This window comes from Panthera tigris, chromosome A2 (genome assembly GCF_018350195.1).
Source record: "Panthera tigris isolate Pti1 chromosome A2, P.tigris_Pti1_mat1.1, whole genome shotgun sequence".
In the NCBI taxonomy this organism is placed as follows: Eukaryota; Metazoa; Chordata; class Mammalia; order Carnivora; family Felidae; genus Panthera; species Panthera tigris.
Genome location: NC_056661.1, coordinates 75053387 through 75079047, shown reverse-complemented (window position 1 = coordinate 75079047; position 25661 = coordinate 75053387). Strand labels below are relative to the sequence as shown.

The window sequence follows — 25661 nt, the reverse complement described above, 5'->3', positions numbered from 1 at the left end:
GGACCCAATAGACACTTGTCCGTGCCGAAGAGCATGGTTTAGACCGTTATGTGCTATTAGAAACAGCAAGCTGTATTTTTATTTCTGAATATTTACTCTTCTGAGCCTGACCTCGTAAATTGACTCTTTAGTTGAGCGCTTAACTAGTAATAGCTCATAATTTGTATTACTCTTCACACAGAAGACAATGTTTCTGCTTCTATCATGGCTCTAAAATTGCCTCTCTTCCCCTCCCCACCCCCCACCCCCCGCCAAAGATCCAGTAAGTCATGTTGAATACACGTTCGTTAGATTTTCAAAATGTGATTCTTAGGGTATTGCTATAAAATGACAAGTCCTTTCCACACCATTGCATTCAGTCTTCTTTCTGCATCGGCATCAAGTGCGCCGGAAATACTGACTCGGGCAGGACAGCTGGAGCAGGTGGCCTACACGCAGGACTCGGCCGCATGACCCACAGCTGTCTTTCCTCTCAGGCTGGGACAGCGGCAGAAAGACCAGACCAGACAGGATCCTCTGATGAGCAGCTCAGGACTTTACATCAGTGCCCTGGAAACTCTTAGGGTAATTTCAAGTTCAAAGGAACAGTCTTTCAGCAACAAATTAGTTAAGTGACCACCATTAAGATTTCAGACTCTGTAACAGTTCATCTGGCTACTATCGTGGGAATGGGATTCTGGAAAGAACTGCTTTACAGTCAAACCAGGTCCCTGCCCCTCAATACATAGAAACAAACAAACAAACGAGAAAACCAACGTGTTAAAAAATTGAACATTCATTTATTATATATTCAAATATATTATTTCTATTTTTGTTCCTCTTTGAAAATTATAGAGGTAGTACCTATAAATTACACTCTAGGAAAAGAGCTGATCTGATACATGAAAACCTTAAGAAAAGAGATTTAGAAGACACAGCAAAATGTTGAGAAAAGGGAAAATCATATTCTCTGTCGTGGATGAATAAGATGGAAAGACAGAGGGGTCAGTCCATCCATTCTTGACTGGGTTCATATCTAATGTGATTTTGCTTGTGATTCATCTTTGTTAATATTAGCAGGACCAATTTTTATGTGTTTAAATAGTAAAAAATATAGGCGAGGTTTTTAAAGAGGCACAAAGGGAGATTTCTGTAAAAGGTTTTCAGACAGTGGGCTATTATGGATGGGGGATCTACAAAAAAAAATCCTCCTCCCAAACCTGAGATCCGGATTACAGGTAAATATTCTTTCATTCTTCCATATAACGTAGGGAGGGGAGGTGGGCGATGCAGGGGCAGCAGGCTAGGTTCTGGTGCCGGCTCAGCATTCTTGGATTCGCCCCCAGTTTGGTCACAAATGGCAGCGGGATCCTTGGAGAGGTAGGTGACTGTGTCCCAGTCGCTTGGGTGGGCGACATTGACAAGGAGCTAACTTGCTAGAGCAACTGGGGGTCCCTGAGGGGTGGGGATGTTAGGTCCCTGTGGGATTTCTGTGCTGAAAGATGTGTAAAGATATTTGTATTGCTTATTTGATTCCAAAATAACCAGTAGGAAAGAATGAGCAAAAACTTGATAAACTTGTCATTTTGTCGGAAGGTGATTCTTATCCGGTACCAACACATTTACCTGTGCAGACATAATCGGGAATGTCATACGCTGGGTTTGTTTCTTTCTAAATTCAGGCTAGTAAATGTATTCATTCTTCATTAGCCTTAGAGAGGAATTTTTTTCCTGGATGAGGGAGAACATCTCACAGGGATTTTTTGAGCCTGCAGCATCTAGTCAAAAAGTTTTCAAAGAATTTTCACAATGCTGGTAAAAGCATTGGAAAAATGAAGAAAAAATGATATATTATGGTTTCCTTAGTGGTTTTGATCACAGGCACGAATAAATTCATAAACTGAAAAGGAATTTTCCGGTCCTCTTTTTTCCAACTATCTACTCCGTGTAAATTGCATCAATCCAATTAAAAAATAGTGACACAGTTATAATTCATGAGGTCCTAAAAATATGTTTTTAGGAGAGAGAGGTGCAGACAAAAATGTGAACTTTGAATCTGAATCTGTCATGTTGTGTATAATTATCCTTCAACCAATAAATTTTGTTTCACTGGTCATTGCTTTCTTAAAATTATAAAAAGAATACATGTCTAAAATGAAAAAAATTGGAAAAGAGAAAAAATAAAGAAAAAATTGAAATCTCATAGCAACACTTATTACTGTTAACATTTGCTATATTTCCATTCATTCGTTCTGTCAACGTAACAACTATTTCAAGTGGATGTGGTTAGAACTAAATGAAATTAAATATGGAATTAGCTCCGTATAGGTTGGGACATGGTCAGTAATAAGAAAAAAGCCAATTCTTCAGAATTCCAATTACCACCCACTGCAGTTCTGCATAGAATCAGGAGTACTAAAGCAAAACAAAATCGAGACCATCACATTACTTGATAAGATTAGTATAAGGTAAAGCAAAACAAAATCGAGACCATCACATTACTTGATAAGGTTAGTATAAGACCATTTCTGAAAATAATAATTTTTTAATAGAAGTTTTGGGAATAGTGCCACATTGTTTCTAAATTCAAGGCACTGTAAATAATTTGGTAGTGCAGCTTTAAACATTGTTCTACTCAAAATCTTGGATTGGTTCAAATGTAAGAGCAAGATGATCTACAAAATCAGAAATCAAGGAGAAGAACTTCAGTATCAGAAGCGGGTATGGGATCTGATTTGAAGCTAAAAGTTCAACTTGATAGATTGTGAAGTATGCATGAAAATGGATTCTCATTCAAACAAATGACAGTGTATTGTTTTTAAAAAATTCCAAGTTTTAAACCAGGCTATGCCACTTAGTAGTTACGACTTTGGGCAAGTTACATGACTGCTTGAACCTCTTTTCCCATGGAAAGTAAGAAAATAAGTACCGCATAACCCATTGTGGATGAAAAGCCCTGGTAAGCACTAATCCTATTGCAACTTTCCTTTCCTTATACTCTGTTCAGGGCTGCTTCCAAACCACGCAATGTTTGCCTTTCTCTAATAATAGTTTTCGTTGCTATTCCATTTTCCTCCACAGAGGAACCTCCTGTTGAGAACACTTCCCCAAAGCCTACAATTTTTCTTCCTTCAATTGCTGAAAGAAAACTCCATAAGACTGGAACATATCTTTGTCTTCTTGAGGATTTTTTCCCTGGTGTTATCGAGGTACATTGGAAAGAAAAGAATGGCAAAACAATTCTGGAATCCCAGCAGGGAAACACCATGAAAACTAAGGACACATATATGAAATACACCTGGCTGACCGTGAGTGAAGAGTCAATGGATAAAGAACACAAATGTGTTGTCAAACATGATAGTAATAAAGGAGGGGTTGATCAAGAGATTCTTTTTCCTTCAGTAGACAAAGTTACGTACATATAAACATGAATATAGCCTCCCAGAACCCCCTTTTTTTAATGATAATAGCCTACGTTTTCTGTCAAGTCTTAATGGGAAATAAGCAAAAAGAAATGTTTCTTTAATATTGTTGCCTTTAACAGAGGCACAAATATTTCGCTATTACCCCGTAGAATTAAAATAGTATGGGCTTTGGAACATACAAAGAAAAAGAAAAATTCACTTAGCCTTTCTCGCCTCACTTTCATCATCTGAAATATGAAGGTCATAATGATGTTTCTGAGGATCACTCTATGGATTAAATGAAACAGTACACATGAAACCACCTAGCAACATTGCCCACCATAAATACTCAAAAGGAGAGTCCACTTTGGATAATCTTACTTGATAAGTAAATTAGAACAATTATACATCTTTCAGGAACGTTCCACTCAGTAGTCAAAGTCCCTCTCACTTCAATCTGATCTACTCAAAGTATAACCCAGAAACGTGAGTTATAGGTGACAAAATGCTGTTCATTTGACAAAGCCAGATTGCAGCTCAACAAATAATGGTAATTTGGCTGCTGAGGTTTTAGTATGGTCTTGGGATTATTAGATTTGAATTTTATATCCCACCATTAGGTGAAACTTGGAAAGTAAGATTGGGTGAAGCTAATGCGTACAAACATTCTCCCATTGTCCACAATGGATGTATTTCTACCACTAGGAAATGCTGCCCAGCAAACGCTTCCTGCTGTCCGAGCGTGTGCCAGGCCTGGGAGGGAGGCGGGATGGACCACTGTTCCCAGGAGGACCACTACGTTAAAGTGAATATCCAGGGTCACTTGTGATTCAGTCATGGTATCTCAAAGGAGTCCCATTTTCCAGAAGCTGGACATATTTATACAGTGTGGGCAGAGCTGAATGTGCTCTGGCCCAGCTGTGATCCAGTAACTCTGTAGACTCAGAAGTCAAGTCCTGAGCATGGACATGACAGACCAGAGCCCCAAAAAAGAACCAGTTTGTGCTTTCCCTGTGGTTAGGCAGGCAATTTTTCAGCAGTGGGGAACAAGCACATAACAGGACATGTGAAGAGCTTTCTGTATACAAGTCTCAATTTCTGAAGTCAGTCTTCATCTTCTTGGGTCTGTTGAAAAGAAAACCACAGACCCCAAATGGTAACACTTAGCTTAAGGCCCCAAATCACTAAAACAAGACTTCATACCTAACCCAAGTGCAATCTCAACCCCCAGAGCAGTAACATTTAATCAGTGAACATGGGAATTTCCTGGTCAGCACTATGAAGGTTCCCAGTTGACCCCTTTCCCCCTTAGGAGAGTTACATTGACTAGAAAAATGGATTCCTTGCTAATATTTTCCTTTTCTGCACTCCCTGCACTATTGTTAAAATCTTTTATTCCCTGTGGTCCTTTGGAGCTCCCCTCTACTTGCTAGATCAGATGCTGCCTGCTTCATAAATTGATTAATACAGCCATTAGATCTTTATCATTTACTTGGTTGAATTTTTGTTATTTAACAGATTTGGTGTCGGTGACAGGATCTGAAATGGACTTCCAGGGGCGATCGGAGACAAGTACACAACCAGGGGAGGTAACTGTGAGCCCCTTGAGTTCACTGTCCTCCTCACCATTTTCAAGGGCTGTAGGTGAGTTCCTATTGGTTCTGAGATTCAATCTCTTTGCATTCAGACTCCTGATCTAATTGGCTTTCCTTTACAATGTGGGTCAGCTTGGGCTGGCAGAGGGTTACTGTCAGAGCCCAGTTGAGCTGGCTTCTTTGTCTGGACCCCACTTGAACTGGCATGTTTGCCCAGAGCCCAAGTGAACTGGCAGGGGGGGTCTGTCCAGAGCCAAGGCCCCAAACTTTCTGACCACAGTTTCTTGGATGGAAACTTCAGCAAGTTTCCAGGAGAATTATTGATGGCGCACAAAGAGTCTTCTTGTGGCCAGAAGCCAGTGACATCTCTTGGTTACTGTGCATACGCTAAGGTGCACATAATTATTTTTCTTGCTTCTTATAGATAAAGGCTACTGCTAACAGGGATCAGAGACTGAAAAACCCACAAAATTGATGGGCGCAATAAGGACTGTTAGACAAAAAAAGACTGTGAGGCAATTAAAGACTATTAGAATGCTCACCACCTCAAGAACATGCCCTTGATAGTATAACTTGGTCAGGGGATAGATTAGACTGGCACCAGTTCACCCATCCACCTCAAGAAAATTTCTGTGCAAAGAGATATCCTTTAAAACACACGCAATCCCCAATTCCAGGACACATCACTTTTGGATATTAGTTCTGCTCTGAGAAGCCCCAAGTCTTAGCTATTGGGATCCTTACATTCTAAAGGGTCAAGTGCAAGCACCTTCCTGTATACCCGTTTATTTTATGTCTAAAAACCGTAGTCCCAGAAGTTACAGATGTCTAGCAAAAATGGCAAATATTACTAAGCTTGCCTTGTGTCCTGAGGAACTAGCTTGACAACCATAAGTTGGAGACCCCAAAAACAAAGCCGGACAGAAATGTAGCTACACCTCACTTGTGCAGACATACGGCCAGACTGAAGTGTGGGTTAACTCCATTCAAGGCTAGGGTCCTATGGATCTGCTGCCAGCCCTCAGGGCAATTACAGTCTAGAAATACAATAGCGGGGAATTTTCCAACTAGGGATAAGATCATGTAAGAACTACATTTAAAAGCAAAATTTCTCAAATTAAATAAAATAGGACACTTCTGTTAATGAGCAAGCAGAAGCCTCTGAAAGATTTGAAATTCCAAGGTCGTTTCAATGAAACATTCTTTGGAAAAGGCTAATGAGAAATTAAAGACGGAAGAGGTACTAAAACAAAAAGCTGTCAGACTGACCTAATTCCTCCTCTGCTCTTTGCTCCTTTGAGCAGTCATTCAAGTGTGAATTGGCTTTCCTCTCTGAAAAGACTACGCAGTCATATTAATGGCCTTACGGACACCCCCGTATCTACCTTCAGAGGAGGGTCCCCAAATGAGGCCCTCCCAGAGTTGAGAAACTGGGTGATTTTCTGACACACTGTTACATTAATTCCCTTAAAGAGCCAAGTGGAAATTCTGATAAATACCAAGGTCTGCTGAAGGGTCCTGGGAAAACTGGCAGAACCAGGAAAGGGTGGGAAGTCTTAGCAGAATCAGTTCTCCTTCTGAATCTCTGCCCACATGCCTGGTCCGGAGAGGATAACAAAATTTCCTGTTGTCCCACCCTTTCCAAATCCACACCCATTGCTTATGGATCCTTTCTCTCCCAGAGACAGCCGTTGCCTCCTTGCTGGTATCATCCTGCGTCACTGCTCTTAGCTCTCTGCCTGCCTGGGACGTGCGGCTGTGGGTTCCCTTCCTCTGGCTGTCACTGTGGGTGATCCTGGATCTGGGGAGGGTAATATCCTTAGATAATATTCATCTTACACCCAAGGGGGGTTATTCCGTCTGCCAGAAATATTTAAAACTGTGCACCCAGAGGGAAGGAAGCAAATTGAGGCTCATGTGCTTGGATAGGTTGAATCAAACTATGTTGTCATTTCACGAAAATCCAAGTTTTGAGACACTGAGAGCAGCTGTCCTGACAAATGTGAACAGAACTAGAAACGCAGCTGAATTCAGAGCTCCCCTGTCCCTTCACCCACCCTCAAACTTCTCCTAGTTCCAGAAAAAGGCTTATAGATGATTGGCTTTAGGAAAGCAAAGTCCTTCTTGGAGGAACCTGCATTCTTCCTGTGTCCTCAAAGTGATCTATCTTGTCACATCTTTGAAATGTAAACACAGCCCACAAATGCTTGGGACTGAGGGAAACTAAGAGAAAGAGGCCTTTAAAAAAAAATACAAACTGCTAAAGGGTTCTTGTGCCTAAACCCTGGCTCAGTGTCCTTCGTAATTCCAGGGAGGCACCTGGGTGGTTCAGTCAGTTAAGTGTCAGACTCTTGATTTTGGCTCAGGTCATGTCATGGTTCTTGGGATTGAACTCTGCATCCGGCTCCGTGCTGACTGCACGGACCCTGTTTGGGAATCTCAGTCTCCCCCTCTCTCTCTGCGCCTTCTCTGCTCTCTCTCCAAATAAATAAATAAACATTACAAAAAATTCCAGGGACAAATACAAATCTTAACATTTTCTCCATAAACGCCAGTGACTCTAAGGTCTTTGCAGTGATCTGTGTGTCCATAAATATATGTCATCAGTGTGAGATCTTTTCCTCTCTGGATAGTGTCTCAGAAAGATAAAAACTAACCCAAATGTGTTTGAACTTCATATGATCTGGGCAAATATCCAGTTGTTGGTTTAAGTAAAATAGACATGTCTTCAGAATTAGCAGCACTAAAATTAAATTATTTCATGTGCCTTGGTTTACATAAGTAGAGTTGATCTCTTACAAAATATTAAAGAAAATAGCTTGAGAGAATGACAGACTTTGTTGTCTCATAAAGTTTTTACGGGTAATTTCAGCAAAAGTGCTAAGAACCAGTAAATTGAATAGATATTTTAAAAATATGTATTTCATTTTAAAAATGAAAAATGTTAAATATATTTTTAAATAGTTTCCCAAATCTTTTTGGTAAACTAAATCCTTAAAATTTTACAGTGTTAGCTCGAGTGTAAAAATAAATTACATTCATTAAATATCTAGATCTTATCTAGATCATTTCCAAGTAAGAGAAAATGCTAAATTATTAGTTAATGAACATAGGTTTACCAACTTTTGGTTTTCTTATTGCAGAGAAACTGAAAATATACATGGACCTATTAGTAAATGTATTTTGTGCTTTACCAGAAGACTGTTTTATGAAGAAATACACATTTCTAGAACTTTTGAAATGTGTACATTAATTTGCCAATCTAAGAATGCTGGGTAACAGTTCACAATTGCTTACATATTAGCTTTCATTAAAAATGAAAGTTTCTAAGAGTTCAGAATTTTAATAAATGTAATTAAGACCACTGAAAATAATAACGGAAACAACTCTGAATGTAAGGAAAGTAAAATGTGTGTTTTTAGTAAGAAAATGTATGAGGAAGGGAAATGTATTTTTTGAGGTATAAAAAAGGACTTTGTCCTAAGGCAAGGCTGGTCATCTAAAGAGGGTAAACTCAGGACAAATTCTGAATTTAAAAGAGAAACTTGTAAAGATTTGTAAAAATGGGATGATTGGGAGCGCCTGGGTGGCTCAGTTGGTTAAGCATCTGACTCTTGATTTTGGCCCAGGTCACGATCTCACGGTCTCAGGATTGAGCCCCATGTCAGGCATGGCAACTGGCTCTGTGCTGGGTGTGCTGCCTTCTTGAGATTCTCTCTCTCTCTCGCTCTTTGCCTATCTCCTGCTCATTCTCTCTCTCTCAAAAAGAAAGAAAAAAAGAAAGAAAGGAAGGAAGGAAGGAAAGAAAGAAGGAAGAAAAAAAAAGGAAAGGAAAGAAAAGAAAAGGAAAGGAAAGAAAAAAGAAAAGAAAAGAAAAGAAGAAAGAAAAGGGGGATGTTTGGAAATGAATGTTATGTGTGGTCAGGACTAAAATTGGAATGAAGAATTTTCAAATCAAAAATAAGCAGGTGCAGCATTAGATTTTCTTTTCTTTATGTCAAAAGGACAAAGGGTTTTGTGGGTCTGTTTCTTTTCTTTGGAGTTTTGGTCTTCTTAGTCTCCTTAACTGGGAACATTCCAAAGGATTTGCTAAACTAATTGGATATATTTGATAAGCTAAATTACCAGGAAGCATTGTCAAATAAAAATTCATACTAGATGTTCTTTATGTTGTGTTTGTAAGATTGTGGCACATGTAGTTAAAGTCCATTCTGGTTCCACAAAAAAATGGCCCCTCATTGCCAGACGTTTGGTATCCTGATGTTCTTATAACATGGTGCCAGTCTGCTTCTGAATCAGGGCATTGAAGATTATTCAAATTATAAATAGACATCAGCTGAAAGCCTTCTATAATAGAACAAAACTGTTTACCGTCAATGTCTAACCTGTCAGGCCCGTAACCCTGGAAAAATTGTTTTTGTCTCCAGAAGCTTCAGACTTCCTCCCTGGGGACACTTTGAACACTTGCAGCTTCACTTTACACAGCTACCACTTAGTGTGGCTTGTTAACATGTGCTTGTTACTGTTTGTACATTTTCTGGAAGGGTTAAAGCCTTTCCCTGCTGAGGCTGATGCCCTCACTGGGGCAAAGACAGTGTTGAAAATGGGTATCCCCCTTGGGGCACATCTTCTGTGCGCTCCAGGGACCAAGGCTCCTACTTTACCAGGCAACTCATAGGCGCCTTCAGGAAAACCTTGTCCACTTCTTGGAAAGCTCTCGGTGTACAATCTTCTGCTGATCCTTGTGTCTCATGCTAGTCAGACCAGCTACTGTCTCCAATGTCTTATGCTCAAGCCGGTCATCAACAGGTTACAGAAGCTTTCCTGAATCGTAATTAAAAGGATCCTGTCGGTCACAGTTTACAGCCTGATGATTAGGTATTTTAGACACATCATCAGAGTAAGAGAGCCACTGAACTCCAGTAGAAGAGGGACCTTACCGATTGCTCCTGCTGTAACACTCAGGTGCACATCACACAGCTACAGAAGTCTCCACCTGTCACTGGGTCCTGCACAGACACTGGACATCTCTGAGTCAAATTGAAAGAAAGTGATGTAGCTGACATGCAGGTAGGGTGTTTTTGCCCAAGACAATGGATCAAGATCTCACACTTCAATGTGTGAAACCTTTTCACCTTCTTTTCTTTCCAACGAACGGCCTGGAAAGATAACTCTCTCATCTGTATCTCCCAGGTCACAGCCAAGGGGGGTGAACTCTGGAATTGAGAGCAGCCTTTTATTTCCGGCTGGGAGAAAATCTAACACTGGTCTTAACTTTTCTCAAGCTAAATAAGACATCTCATTGGTTGATATCCCTCAATTTACATCCTGAGTTAGAAGAGACCTCCCAGGAAGCTTTCATGACCAGGATTCACTCCTTTGGCTGGGCCTTACTTCCCTGGTCAGGGATCAATGTAAGGGAGATGTGTTCAAGACCTTCTGTTTCATTCTGAAAATTGGTGCAGAATCTCTTACTAAAGCAATGGCTGCCCAACAAAAATCCTTAGACTCTGGCCAAAGTAATTCTTGAAAATAAGATAGCCCTTGATGATCTCTTAGCTGAGCAAGGTTGGGTCTGTGCTGTAGTCAACACTGCCTGCTATTCCCGGATTGACACTTCTGGGGAAGTTAAAACTCAATGACATTCGATCACTGAGCAAGCCACTTGGCCTAAATGAATGATTGCTTCTGCAGGGTCTTTATTACTTATGTGATTTTCATTGCTTTGAGCCTTGGGAAGCATGGCTTCAAATTGCACTCCAAACATGAGGAATTATCCTGTTTATTGTAATCACAATATGCTGTCTGGTGCCTTATGTTCTCTCAAAAGCTTTAAATGCAAGTTCAGAGCTGGTAACCTGCAAACTAATGATCTCTCTAAGATGAGAATGTCAGAAAAAAAAAGAAAGAAACAAAGAGAACAGAATGACCAACTCAAACACTGTAGAGCTGAAGCGGTAACCTCTGAACATTCACAGGCCAAAAGGTCAAGACCTGTGAATATCACAAGAGCAACCACAAAAACTGTGAGAACCTCAGAGAGGTTGCTGAGTGCTGTTAATGCCTTCAATTGTGTCTCTCTAAGTTAAACCGGGAGTCTGATCAAAAGGCAGGGCTGTTAAAAAGAAAACCACAGGCTCAAAATGGCCTCACTCAGCTTAAGGCCCCAAACCAGTAAAGCAAGACTTCATCCCTGCCCAGCTGCAGTTTCAACCCCCAGAACTGCAGCCTTGAATCAGCGAACATGGGCATTTCCTGGCTCGCACTAGGGAGTTTACTGATCGACTGCCTCTCTGGTCCCCTTGCCTAAAATAATGTTCTTTGCTAATAATTTCTTTTTCACTCCCTCTCTATCTGAAAAAACTTCCCCACTCCTGCAGCCCTTCTGAGCTCCCCTTTACTTGCTGGATACGATGCTCCCTGATTCATGAATAGATCAGTTAACACAGCCAGTTAGGTCTTTAACACTTATTTGGTTGAATTTTTGTTATTTGACAGATTTTTAGTTCGTCCAATGATGAAACTAGGGCCAAACCTTTGCTTTCACCTGGGTGGTGATGAAGAGCGAATGAAATTATCTTGATGACAATCCCTGCTGTTGGAAACCTGATATGGATGATTTTTTTCATATATTTATTGCATTTATGTATATTCTTTCCTAAAACTTAACTAAAGTAAGATCACATAGACAGCCATAACTTTTTATGGCTAAGAAACAGGCAGGAACCAAATGAGCAAAGCATAAATTTAACGTAACCACTGGGCTGAAGTGTCCTGTGAGGTTTCGATTTTCTAGTGATCAGAGAAATGTAAAATGTATTTTAAGTTCCACAGTGATGATTACAGTAAGGGAGAAGTAAGGACGAGGACATTTCTGTTAATGCAATTCTAGAAAATTTCTATTGCTGTTTCTTGGAAATTTTTTGCTTGTTGTTTTTGTTTTTGATTAAAGTTTATATATTTTTTACGTTTTTTTTAACTTTTATTGAGAGACAGACACAGAGCGTGAGCAGGGGAGGGGTAGAGAGATGGAGGGACACAGAATCCGAAGCAGGCTCCAGACTCCGAGCTGTCAGCATAAAGCCTGACATGGGGCAAGAACTCACAAACTGCGAGATCATGACCTGAGCTGAAGTCGGTCGTTTAACCAACTGAGCCACCCAGGTGCCCCAAAGCTTGTATATTTTTATATGTATACATACACATGAAAGCACAAAAGAATGAAGTGATTCTGAACAGAGATTAAACTCATCTTGTCCACGTTTTCGACCAACCTGGATTGAGAAAGAGCACCTAGGACACGCACACACAAATTTATTATGAAAATTGTTACCTTACTGTCTTTATGTCGATCAATGCAGGGTAACAGATTTTATTTATCTTTTTTTACCTTTTCATTTGAATTTCTGTTAGTTAACATACAGTGTTACATTAGTTTCAGGTGCACAATATGATGAATAAAATCATTGTATGGAAAAGAAAGAGATTTTTTTTTAATTTTTTTTTAACGTTTATTTATTTTTGAGACAGAGACAGAGCATGAACAGGGGAGGGTCAGAGAGAGGGAGACACAGAATCTGAAACAGGCTCCAGGCTCTGAGCTGTCAGCACGAAGCCCGACGCGGGGCTTGAACTCACGGACCGTGAGATCATGACCTGAGCCGAAGTTGGCCGCTTAACCGACTGAGCCACCCAGGCGCCCCAAGAAAGAGATTTTTAAAGCACTTTAAAGTCAGCTCTTGAGGATTTTTTTAACATTAAACATAATTATACTAACATTTTCCTTCTTGGAGATTTTTCCCAAAGCCTATACCTCAAATCCATTTTTTTTTAATTTCAAGGTTTTATTTAAATTCTAGTTAGCTAAAATATATGGTAAAATTGGCTTCAGGACTAGAATTTAGTGATTCATCACTTACATACAACACCCAGTGCTCATCACAAGTGCACTTTTCAATGCCCATCACCCATTTCCCCATCCCGCTCCCATCTCCCTCCATCAACCCTCAGTTCCTTCTCTATAGTTGACAGTCCTTTATGGTTTGATGGTTTGCTTCTCTCTCTCTCTCTCTCTCTCTCTCTCTCTCTTTTCCCTTTCCATAAGTTCATCTGTTTTGTTTCTTAAAGTCCACATATGAGTGAAATCATCTGGTATTTGTCTTTCTCTGACTGACTTATTTCACTTAGTATAAATACATTCTAGTTCCACCCATGTCATTGCAAATGGCAAGATTTCATTCTTTTCGAAGGCTGAGTAATATTCCATTGTGTGTTTGTGTGTGTGTGTGTGTGTGTGTGTGTGTGCGTGTGTGTATACATTTTCTTTATCCATTTGTCAGTCAATAGACATTTGGGCTCTTTTCATACTTTGGCTATTGTCGATAGCACTGCTATAAACGTTGGGGTGCATGTGCCTCTTCGAATCAGTATTTTTGTGTCCTTTGTCAAACTCATTTTTTAAGAGTGCACCAAAATATGATTGTATGGAGTGCATAAAATTGCATACCAGAACCATGTATGTGTGGACAAGAACACATCAATTAGAAAAAAGATAAACTAGGGGCACCTGGGTGGCTCAGTCAGTTGAGCGACCAATTTTGGCTTAGGTCATGATCTCATGGTCTGTGAGTTAGAGCCCCGCATTGGGCTATATGCTGACAGCTCAGAGCCTGGAGTCTGCTTTGGGTTCTGTGTCTCCCTCTCTCTCTCTCTGCCCCTCCCCTGCTCACTCTCTGTCTCTCTGTTTCCCAAAAATAAATGAACATTTTTTTTAAAATTAAAAAAATAAGATGGACTAAAACAGCCTTTCAACTCTTTGTTCCTCTATCCAATAGTCCCTTATCTTTTTAACAAATTTTGTCCTTGTACATATGTTGTACTATTTTTTTTTAACACCGTAGATAAATACAACCCTCACCTCAGGTTTTATACATCCAGACAGCTATTAATGTGATTTGGCCTATCATTCTATCCCTGCAAGGAAGTGCACTGAAATGCTGAACTTCTACAATTAAAAGGTCATTTGCTAAGAGTAATTAAGACACTGGAAGAGATGATATCGGAGAGTCCACAATGGTGCAGTTATGTTCTGTTTCTCTTTTTTTATAAGTTTATTTATTTATTTTGAAAAAGACAGAGAGCAAGTGGCAGGGGGGTTGGAGAGAGAGAGAGGGAGAGAGAGAATCCCAAGCAGGCTCTGTGCCAAACTCAGGAACGGTGAGATCATGACCTGAGCTGAAACCAAGAGTCGGACACTTAGCCAACTGTGCCACACCAGTGCCCCGGAGTTATGTTCTATTTCTATGGATTGTTTTACAAGATACTTTCCACACACTCTAGCTTGTCTAAACCCCCAGAGTGTCCTCTGAGTGCTGGCTCTGCTGGTGACTGGTATGACTCTCAGAAAGTTCCTTACATTCTCTAAACCTTATCTCTTTGTGTGCAACACGGAGTCCTCCACGTTAAGTTCACATCAGTGTCACTGGGGGATCGGATGAGACAATGCATGTGAACCTTTCATATAGTGCCTGGCACAGTAATAATCACTCAATAGGTATTGACTTTCATTAGCATTGCTGTCATGTCCGTAAACACCTCCACTCCAGAAAACTGAGTGCCGGATCTGGGGATAGTGGGGCATGCATGCTTTGAAAGGTAGGGCTGCTTTCTTTCCTTAGACAGGAAATCCACCTAAACCAGACTTCTTCCAACGTGTAAGATTCTACTGTGGTTTCTAGTGTCTACGAATTTACTTTGGTAGCAACACTTCGTGTCAACAGTGGGTGCTGATGACCATATAGCACCCACTGTTTCTGGTTATTTTTCCATTCCATGAGTATTTACAGAATACCTACTTTGTGGCAGGCATTGTAGCTAGGAGATACAAGCACAAAAGGAAAACACGATAGTCTTAAAAAGGACCCTCTAGTTGTGAGAAAAAAAGAAACAAATCCATCATTCATGAACTTCAGCATGTTCATGTGCAGAAATACAACATATGAATTGATCTACTGAATTACATAGAATCAGTCCAACTGTTTCTAGAATTTCAGGGCTCATACTTGTAATTCCTCTCTCCTCTCTGTTGACAAATTGCGTCTATCTATCCATCCATCATCCATCCATCCACAATACACACACGTGTCAAATAATGGATATGAACAATGGAATAATACTTGCTCTCATTTCTTTTAGATCTCACTGCTATTCACTCTACAGAAGCTTCTCTGAAGGATGAAAATGGTAAGTTTTTCTATATGTTTGCCTTTATGTTATGCTATAGCATTTTTTCCTCCTGATCAACTTACATTTTGAACTTCCCTGGCTTCAGATAGAAACCTCACATTGGCAGGATCTTGCAAAAAGACTGAGTGATATTTTAAGTCAACCCATCATTTCCCAGGGGTTGTCTTCACACAGTACATCCTGGCTTGGGAATGAGAGGACTATAAATTAGGAGTGCAACAAGGGCTTCTGAAGTATTTCAACAATGGATTTCATTCATTTCTGTGGCCTTTGTTTCTAATAACTGAGGACATCAGCTTGCTTCTAGATTTCTCGTTTTGAGTCTTTGCTCTTGCTTGTAGTCAATAACATGAACTAACACAGAGAGGTTATTGTACAGAAGGCATGGTGTGTCCCGGAAGTACATTTTGTCTGATTCTTTTAATACTCGCTATGAAGGATTTTATTACCACTTTACACATTATGGCAACGAGCTAAATTAATTAAGTCCCTTGAACAATGCCACACAGAGAGATCTGGGGCTTCAACCAAGAGCATCTGAATCAAGAGCTCATACACTTACTCAGTTTTTATTCTTCCTCTAAATCCCAAAGCCAAGGCCTTGAGACAGGTGCACACAGGGGGGCAGGGTGGGGGGATGAGTGCAAGACTTCAAGTGCCACAGACTGACTTTAACTCCAGTCTTTTAATTATTGATTGCACGAATGTGGGTACATTACTGACATTTTCTAAGCCAAGCAGGGATAACACAAATAACACCTAACTGAGTTACTGAAGACATAAGTTCCCATATGTGGAATGTCTAGTATTGGGTGTCTCATTTAGCTGACACATTGTAAGTACTGGTTTCTGGCCCTTTCTCCCAACATATGTACCAAGAAAGTGATGAGAAGCATTGACTCTAGCCCTGCTTGTCTGCCTTCCATGTCCAATATCAAGGGGCCTCTGGACCCTATGTAACATATTACCTGACTAAGGGTAAGGAGTTATGAGTGTATCACCACTTGAGGTCCCTTCCACACCAAGGGGGAATAATTCTGGAGTTCTTAACTCTAGAGATAAAGCATGTAAAGTAAATTTCCATAGGAACAGACTTGGCCTTGTTGTTCGTTGAGTAGTCAGTCTGTCCCACCATCGTTGTCATTAATTATTTCAACATATATTTCTTTCTAAACTTCAAAGGATAATAAAAGCTATTTTCCTACAATATTATAGCTACAATGAGACATTCAAGAAAGACAGGTAAATAAGCCATGACCTCCTAAAGTTTCAGAGATTTTGGATTAACCCCTTTCTTTCTTTTTATATAATGTCCTCTTTACAAAAAACTTTCACCCACCCCACTGTGAACACCACCAAATTTCCAAGGATTCCTAGGAATCTCACTGAATGCACAACATGTAATGGCTAATATCCTTCAAAATAAGCAATTCTTCTTTATATTTGTGCTAATCATTTGATGGGTACTTACTGCATGTGGAGATGCGGAATTACAGCATAGCTGAAAATATTGCTTAAATGTCATGTTGCGGGTACCTACTAATGGTCTAAGATCAGGCAAATTACTTCTCTGTCTTCAATTTATTCATAAAATGGGAATAAGAATAATAATCTCATAGGTTATTGAAAAGTTAAATAAGATTAACATTTTGCGTGGAAATCTCTCAAAGTCAGTGGTGTTTAGTTTGTGACCAATGTATATTGGCTGTTATTCTTACTCTGAGACAGAGACGGGGTCAAGAAGCTAAAAGCTATTTATCACCAGTGCTTTTTCCCCCCGACTGGATCCATTCATTAAAAATGCAACCTAGGGGCGCCTGGGTGGCTTGGTCGGTTAAGCATCCGACTTTGGCTCAGGTCATGATCTCACGGTCTGTGAGTTCGAACCCCGTGTCGGGCTCTGTGCTGACAGCTCAGAGCCTGGAGCCTGTTTCAGATTCTGTGTCTCCCTCTCTCTCTGCCCCTCCCCTGTTCATGCTCTGTCTCTCTCTGTCTCAAAAATAAATAAACGTTAAAAAAAATTAAAAAAAAATGCAACCTTACCATTCATACTTTGGAAAGTTCTAAGTGAATTTTGCAGAGATTGTTGATTGATTTGACCTGCAAGCTGGATTCTGAGTTGTCTTTGTGGTGGTGGTAGTGCTGACGATGGTGTAGATGTTTTTACAACTGGGTTGGATTGGTGTAGGAGAGTCAATTCAACCCAGATCATTGGAAATGTATAATGTGACCCCGCTCCCATTAATAAGTCCTAGCCTTTCAAAAGAGCAGGTGAAATTAATAAATGGTTTCTTTTTAGACGCCCTGTATCTGCATCTCGTGAACAACTCTGCCTACTATACCTACCTCCTGCTCCTCCTCAAGAGCATGGTCTATTCTGCCATTATCACTGTCAATCTGCTTGGGAAACCCACACTCTTTGGTAATGGGAAGAGTTCCTAACACATGGTGGCACAAAAGGTCCACCTTTTTCCATTGGCTGTTATCCCTAAAAGCCAGTAGGCACCTTCCAGTCATGTCCCCTGGGGCTCTTTAACGAGATGACTTCCTTGAAGCCTTTTAATTTACACACCCTGAGGCCTCTATCTTTGTTAATGAATTCTGTACTGTTTTTCATAAAAAGAACAAGTAAAATAATCAAGACTCTACTCTTGTCTCTGTATTCTTTCATTTGGTGTCCTCAAACTGGGAGTCCAAGGTAAGGGACAGCATGACAACTGGGCCTAGAAATTCAGCACTGGTTCTAATCATGGTCAATTCCACATTTCTAATTCTTGCCCTGAGAGAATCTTTATGATGTCTTCTTTGGGGACACTGGCCAGTGAAGGTGTCCAGGTTATTTCTTCTTCAAAGATCAGCAGATTCAGACTCACTTGGTTTAAGACATTCTGGTGGTGACAGTATCACATGTCATGTGACTGGCGGGTGTGTCGGACCTGGACCCGTGTCACACGTGCACCATGTTTCCCGATGTCACAAGAACCGCATGAGAGCTGCACTAACACTGGAAAGGTAGGGTGGTGGAGGGGTTAAGTGTTTGGACTCTGAACCCTAAATGCCTGGGTTTAAATCTTGGGTCTACAGTTACTTGAACTCCCTGTGCCATAATTTGTGCCATTTGTAAAATGGACTTAGAGTGACACATCTCCTGAAGTCGTATGGATGAGATGAGATCATTATGCTGGGCACATAAAGTGGTCAACAGCATTTTCATCTACTGGTGCAGCTCTACTTTAGAAATAATACATACATGCACACACACACACACGAAGTATGACACTCATTTATATGTGTGTGTACATTTCTACAAACATGGGTATAAAACAAAATGTTCAGGATGTGGTAGGTGGGGAAAAGAATAAATGACTGTTTATTTTCCTATTTGTGCTAGTGAATGCATTTAAAGTAAAAAAAATTTATATCTGAGAATGAAAACAATGTCTCATTTAAAATTGGGGAGGATCTTTTCTTTATTTGCAATCAGCTTCTGTTTCTGTGAAACAGCTGCTTTTGAAAAACAAATAGAAGAGCCTCTGTGGAAACAACATAAGATCCACCAGATACAAGAAAGAGGAAATTTAATTTCCATCTACTCCTTGATTCTTGGGAGTTTGATCAGACTTCTTTAGGCCGAGTGCCTGGGCCTCTACGTAGAGATCTGGAACACAGATCTGTTTGCACAGAGGCAAACAGGGGAAACTAGCAAATGACCCAGAGCCATGTGGGCTGATTTCAGGGCCGGGCACTCCTAGCCAGTGTCCCCCGTGGCTTCCAATCCTCAGCCCCTCCCTTCCCCAACCCGACCTGGGTAGCCCTGGACTGGCAGGTGCAGAGAGGGGGAGGGCGGTGGTGCAGGGGACAGTGTGGGGGGCAGGAAGGGGCTGGTGTTTTGTTTTCTCAGGGTTTTTTTTTTGGTCTATGTGCTTTGTCAAATGTGGTTGATTCATGGAAAAGGCTTGAAGTCAAACCGGCCCCTACTGGTTGGGGCTATGTAAGCTGTGGCTGGGGTGCTGCATGATAAATTAAGGGCAGTTACACCACAGCCAACTTTGCTCACTTCCAAAAGGTCACAGCTAATGAAAGAAAAATCCATCTGCACACACGCATACGATTGCTGCCAAACATACTCTTATTCTGTGGGTGAGGGGTTCCCCTATTTTATACCAAGTTCATTCTAAGTAGCTGCTTCATGAGTTGTAAGTCATATGACCAGGACTGTTCAGACACTGTACCTTCAGTCCACTCTGATGACACTCTTCTGATGGACCAGCACACAGACTTCTTGTCACCCTAGGTAATCCTGACATCCCACCAATGATCTGCACTTTTTCATGGTGTCTGATTTACCGGGGCTCATACTTCCCGTCTAATTTTGTCAGTGTAGGCATGGTGACAGAAGACTGGGCACGTGAAGCTGTTAGCACAGGTAGAGTGTAGACAGGGTAATAAGGAGGGGCTTCCTTCCTCACAACAACACAGACATATGGAGGCCTTGAGTTCAACTGTGTAATTGAATGTCATGTACTGAATCATCTAAGTCCCTCTACAGGGACAAATGACTGGAGAGTCAAGCTGAGCACGGCTCAATAGAAGACATGCACAGGAGGTAAAAGTGTGCTGGGGGTTGAGCAGAGGAGGGCTGTGCAGCCACATGAGCACAAACGCAAGCATCCCCACCCCGACCCAACCCAAGCACAGTACAGACAGGGTGCCCAGTCCTGGGATCCAATGTGTCCAGTGCCTGGGGAAACAAAACTCTATTGCTGAGATTATGGATTAGGCTTCAACAGACGGAATTCACAGCATGTTCACACCATAGACTTCACTCCTCTTGGTCTGTTATCAAGAGCCAGTTTCTGGGTGAGCCTTGGCTTCCATGAACATGGACCACACGTTACTGGTTAAGTCCAGCATGTGTAGGAAAGAGTTCTCTCCCAGAGCAAATTATATACTGACATTCAACTCAGGCATCATCAGTGGGCTTGGTGTATATGGGGCTCCCCTCCTGAGACAGGATATTCTAAACTGTGACCACACCACTGAGTTCCTGAGGTTTAGTCCAAAGGCCATAATTTTCAGACCCTCCTCAACTCTTTTTGGTTAAGAAACTCTTTCTGGTTAAAATTCAGCCTCCTAAGTCCCTCCTGGTGGCACTTCTGTCATTTGGTGCATTCCCAGAACAAACACAGAGGAAGCTGATCTGACCTGCACAAATGCACATTTGACCTTGTCATTACATTCTGTAGTTATTTCTTCAGGAAATATCTCTGACAAAATAATACTTGTTTTCCATTATGTACATTTTCCTTCTAAAAATCAGAAAAAAAATCTTAATGTCTGAAAGTAGAAGAAAAGTAAATAATTATTATATTTCCATGAAATATATTGCATCCACTTACAATTATATTTACATAGTTTATTTATTTATTTTGAGAGAGATAGAAAAGGCGAGAGTGTGGAGGGACAGAGAGAGAGGGAGGGAGAGAATCCCAAGCAGGTTCTGTAAACATGAAACCCAACAGGGGGCTGGATCTTATGAACTGTGAGGTCATGACCTTAGCCAAAATCACAAGTCAGACACTGAACCGACTGAGCCACCCAGAAGCTATATATATATATATAGAGAGAGAGAGAGAGAGAGAGAGAGAGTGTTTATGGTAGCACAGAAAATGCTCATGCTATCAAATGAAAGCAAATATGTAATGAAAAATCCGTATGTCCCAGAAGTTGATATTTATAAAAATAAAAACCTAAATACATATGCACAAATCAGAAAGACAAGAAGAATATAATCGGGTGACTTCAATCATTTCTGGATATTCCAAAATTTCTACAACAGACTGTAAAATTTTTACATTATAATTTTTTAATATACATAATATCGGCAGTATAGCCACAATTCTGTGACATTACAAACACCAAACTGTCAGGATACAAACTAAACTTTAAACCGTGATATGGCCGCAGAGTTTGAAGGATGGGTTCTCTATGTGCAGTTTTACAAAAAGCATGTATTCCTCTCACAAGCAGGGAAGGGAAACAAAAAAGGATGTGGGAAGACCGAGGGAGCGGGTTAGGGACAGAGCGTCCTCACAGGCAGAGGAAGCAGCCTGCCTCACAGTTGCTTTCCTCTTGTCAGATAACACACCTCAAATAGGACATTTTTTCTTCAGACAATGTCTGCTATGTGATAGCCAAGATCAAATCTGGTCCAGGAGAATGAATAGCAGAGAACATTATGAAAGATTGTGTCCCACATCTAAACCCCATAAATGTCACACCATTCAGGTGACATTTGTGGTGACATAAATAGATAAAGGTATCGCTGTTGGAAGGCTTCCCTTTCCAGCTTATTCCACTGCTGTAGACACACGGGGGCAGATGAAATGCCTTCCCACTTGGACAGGAGTCTAAGGAAGATGGTCTTACCACGTCTTCCTGTTTCTGGGCTTACTCTCCACCTGTCAAGTTAATGGTGTTTCACCATAAAGAGCTGACATGTCTTGGAATTATTTGGGCATCCTAAAAAAAGACAAACTTTTATTTAAAACACAATAATGTGTATGTTTTGCATAATTTAAAAGTGAATGTAAGCAAGGCCTTCTGGCCATGATCATCAAATCTTCTCCTTGAAAACCGACTACAAAAGTAAAATAGATCAAAACAAAACTAACCATTTCAATGATTGGGAAATGTCCAATTTCATGCAACAATCTGAGAGTTGTTTATGCTTGAAAAGTTGCAGAAGTCAGGGATCAGCACTGGTGCTCTGGTCTAGAGTGAGTCCCATTCCTCGCCCACCTCCCAACACCCGGTTCCATGGACATGAAGGTTCTTCATAATGGGCATAGGTAGAGGTGCCATGAAAATACTCAGCAAAAAGTATAAAGTGGGAAGACTTGTCACGTAGCACATACGGTCTGTGTGCCCACTGCCTGAAGGATGAATGAGTTACTCAACACAGATAATTAAAACATTTGGCAGAGGATTGAAATCTTAATTAAGTTGCTTGAACACACTTGTTCTTGGCTACCAGTAAGCCATGTAGACACAGTGCGCTACGTAGGAATCTAGGCTGAAAAAGAAAATAATTAAAAGAAGAACACAGGAGAATCCAATCAGCCACATATCGCAGCGGATATAATATCGCAGATTTAACTCAAGGGACATTCTCAACATAGAAACGGTGATGAAAGCGAACTGGGGGCAAATGCACAGTCCAGCGCTGCTGTGATATATTTTCAACAAAACATTTTTCCAGAAAAAAAATAAGAAGACAGGCAAAGAACCAGAAAAGCGTAACTAATATTAGTAGGAAAATCCCACACAACTGAATACACACTGTCCTTGAGTGTGTCCGGTTACTTTCTTTAGCAAAGACTTCAAAGCCGCTATTACAAATGTGTTCAAAAATTATACAATACCATGTTTAAAGAATTAAACAGAAGTATGACAACAAAAAGTCCACAAATAGATATTCTAATGCAAACTACTTAAAATGCAAAAAAGAATAGATATTTTTAAAAATCTATAATAGAGAAGCTTTATACCTGAAGTGAAATATTCACTAGAGGGCTTCAAGAGAATATTCAGCTTGGCAGATCAAACAATCTCAATACAAAGGAACTTCTTCATCTTGATAAAAGGCATCTGTGAAAACCCATAGCTGATGTCATACTTAATGTTGAAAGACTGAATGCTTTTCCCCAAAGACCAGGAACAATGCAGGGATGTCTGTTCTTGACGCTCCTATGCGGCATGATACTAAAGGTTGTATATAGTGAAACAAGAAGAAAAGTGACGATGAAAGTAAAGGCCCACATGAATTAGCTGTGAGTGTGGGCCGCAGCACTGAGACGGGCTTCAAATCCTAACTCCTCCTCTGACTGTTCCAGTGACCTTGCACAGTGCCTCAAATTGTTCATCTCTGATAGGGATAATGAGACTCCCACCTCATCGAGTGGTTTGAGAAAGCCATAGGACAATGCAATTGTTATATTTGACATGGCACTCTGGCGGGGCAGGGAGAGGGTGACCGAGGCAGCAAATGGCTGCAGAAACCAAAGCAGGGAATGCTGAAGGAAAGGTGGAGAAGACAGGAAGCGGTGCAATGAATGAGATAAAGGAGGCAGAAATACAGAGGGTGGAAATGGCCTGGAGAAGGCAGGGATGTGAGGCCTAAGAAAGGGCCGAGTCCCCAGGGAGGCTCTGCTTTCTTCATGGGCAACAGCTCAGCTCAGAGAGAGCTGCACCCTCAGACACGGGGACCCGGGAGGAAGGTCGGGCTAGGGGATGATGGGTAAGAAGAGGAGCGGACCCTTCCCCTCATCTGCCTGTCTTCTGAGATGCACATGGCCGGTCACACGGGGTCTGTGTCCCTGGGTTACATGTATTCTACACTCTGTGTCTCCCCACTGCTCCCACATCAAGACCACGTCTCGGTTGTTTCTGTCTCCTACGTGCCTGCACTGTGAGATGTCTGCTCAGCAGTGTTCTGACAGGAGAGGGAGGGAGGGCTGAGCTTTTGAATGATGGATGAAAACACAGATGATAATCACATTTTTGTTACCTGCTTCAGATTCAGGAGGAGAATAAAACTGACCATCAGAAAGACCTCCAGGTATGAGTGCCGCCCTCTCTGAAGCATCCTGAACTATCAGGAGTCCTGGAAGGGAAGAAATTCAGAGGCTGAGAGTGACGTCACGGTTCTGGTAGCTTCTCGGTGAGGTTAGGCACAATAAAATGGTGTCGTTGCTACGCTAAAAAAGAGAAAAACCCTTGCCAGAAAGAAAATCTTTCAAACAAAAAATAGGTTTTGTTATTACGCTATGAACCAGTGCTGTGAGGGCACATGGCAGCGGACTTAAAAACCTGCCTGTGACTCAGGGGATTCTTTGATTCAGTATTTAGGGCCTCTTTCCCTGGAGAACACTTTCCTCCCTGCAGAAATCACCATAATCAAAACCAAAGCACAAAGGAAAACAACCTGGTAAGTCATACAAATGGCCTCCAGTATTCACTTCGTTAGGGAAATAGCAAATGTAAGGCACAATAAGTGGAGAGACTTGTATAAATGTGGAAAGCGTCAGTAAGACGGGGAAGAAAGATTTATTATTTAAAAAGGTCCCGCCAGAAAAGGGAATTGAACAAACACAGAAAAGGGGAGGAACTGATGTGGAAGCTCAGGACGGGCGCCCGTGAGCACAGGGAGCATCGGCGGCGAGTCTCGTCCGGAGCTGAGCGAACACGAGAGAAGCTGGAGGAAGCCGCGGCCGAATCGCAGGTGCAGGTGTGAGCTCACTGCCTGCTCGTGACCGTGAGCGTACCCGCTGCTCCACGTTTTCATCGACGCCAGTTCTGCCCGGTTAGTGCCTTTGAACGTGGTGGCATCACACTCGCATTCAAGTGTCAGTCACATTAGCAGGACCAGTGACCCCCGGATGACATTCCCAGGGAAATGTGTCCTGAGGTGTTAGCGACAGGTGACAGCCGGCAGGCGCAGCAGGACAAGTGCCTGTCACTGGCAGTGGAGGGATTCATGCAGTGGCTGCAACCAGCGGCAGAAGGAGCAGCACAGAGGAGCAGTGAGCCTAGTGGACAGACGGAGGGACAGACACGGATCGACGGGAATGCGATGCCGTTTATATAGATGTAAAGACGCATTATTCACAAGCAATTCTCTGTAGATTTCACAAGTACATAGGACACCAAACATATCAGACAATTCTCACTTGTGCCTGAAGAAATGGAGATTTTACAAGAAGGAGCCGCTTACCTAAAACTCCCAAGCACACCGAGTACACAAGTGGAAAAAGAGGTCTCCTGCCTGGTATTTCTGGGCTCTTCCACTCACTAAACTGAGTCTTTGCTGTAAGAGAATTCACTTGCTGGGAATCCAGGGATTATAAGGTGTAGGACATACCTGCAATGGCCAGCAGGGGGTGCAAGAAGTCAGCGTAAGTAACAAGCAAAGTACCACCGTTTTTAAGCAGGAAGCACAATATTGAGAAAAAGAGGGAAGTATAACCACATCACATTTTGCATTCAAAGCAACAGCTCACTGAGGACAGAAATTAAGCCCCGAATCACAAACATCCAAGAAGTTTACTTAGAGCCCAGGCCATGAGACCCTGGCCGACTCGAAGTTCTGGCTGTGCTCTTTCTCAGCTAGGCAAGCTCAAATACACCTCTGTCTCATCCACAGAATGGGATGAGTAATACCCAAGGAATTGCAAGGAAGGAATGAATATGTGCAGTGTTTGACATTCAATAGGTTACAATGATTGCCGTTATGACCTCCAAACTATTGGTCATCACAGAAAGCAAACTACTACTAATTCAGCAGTGCTAGAAGAATCTCTACTACGTTCAGGAGTCCAGCACTGTCACCTGAATGACTGCTCTTCAAGAATAGCTCATGCTCTTTGCTTACTGGCAT

General features: G+C 41.5%; 1 gene segment (V, D, J or C); it reads left to right on the top strand.

The window, feature by feature from the left end:
- The first annotated feature begins 1159 nt into the window (after positions 1-1159).
- Positions 1160-17871, top strand: LOC107178973. The segment is given in 5 exon segments: positions 1160-1217; positions 3061-3390; positions 4902-5027; positions 15173-15220; positions 17523-17871. Coding segments are annotated over 5 exon segments (705 nt in total).
- The last annotated feature ends 7790 nt before the right edge of the window (positions 17872-25661 follow it).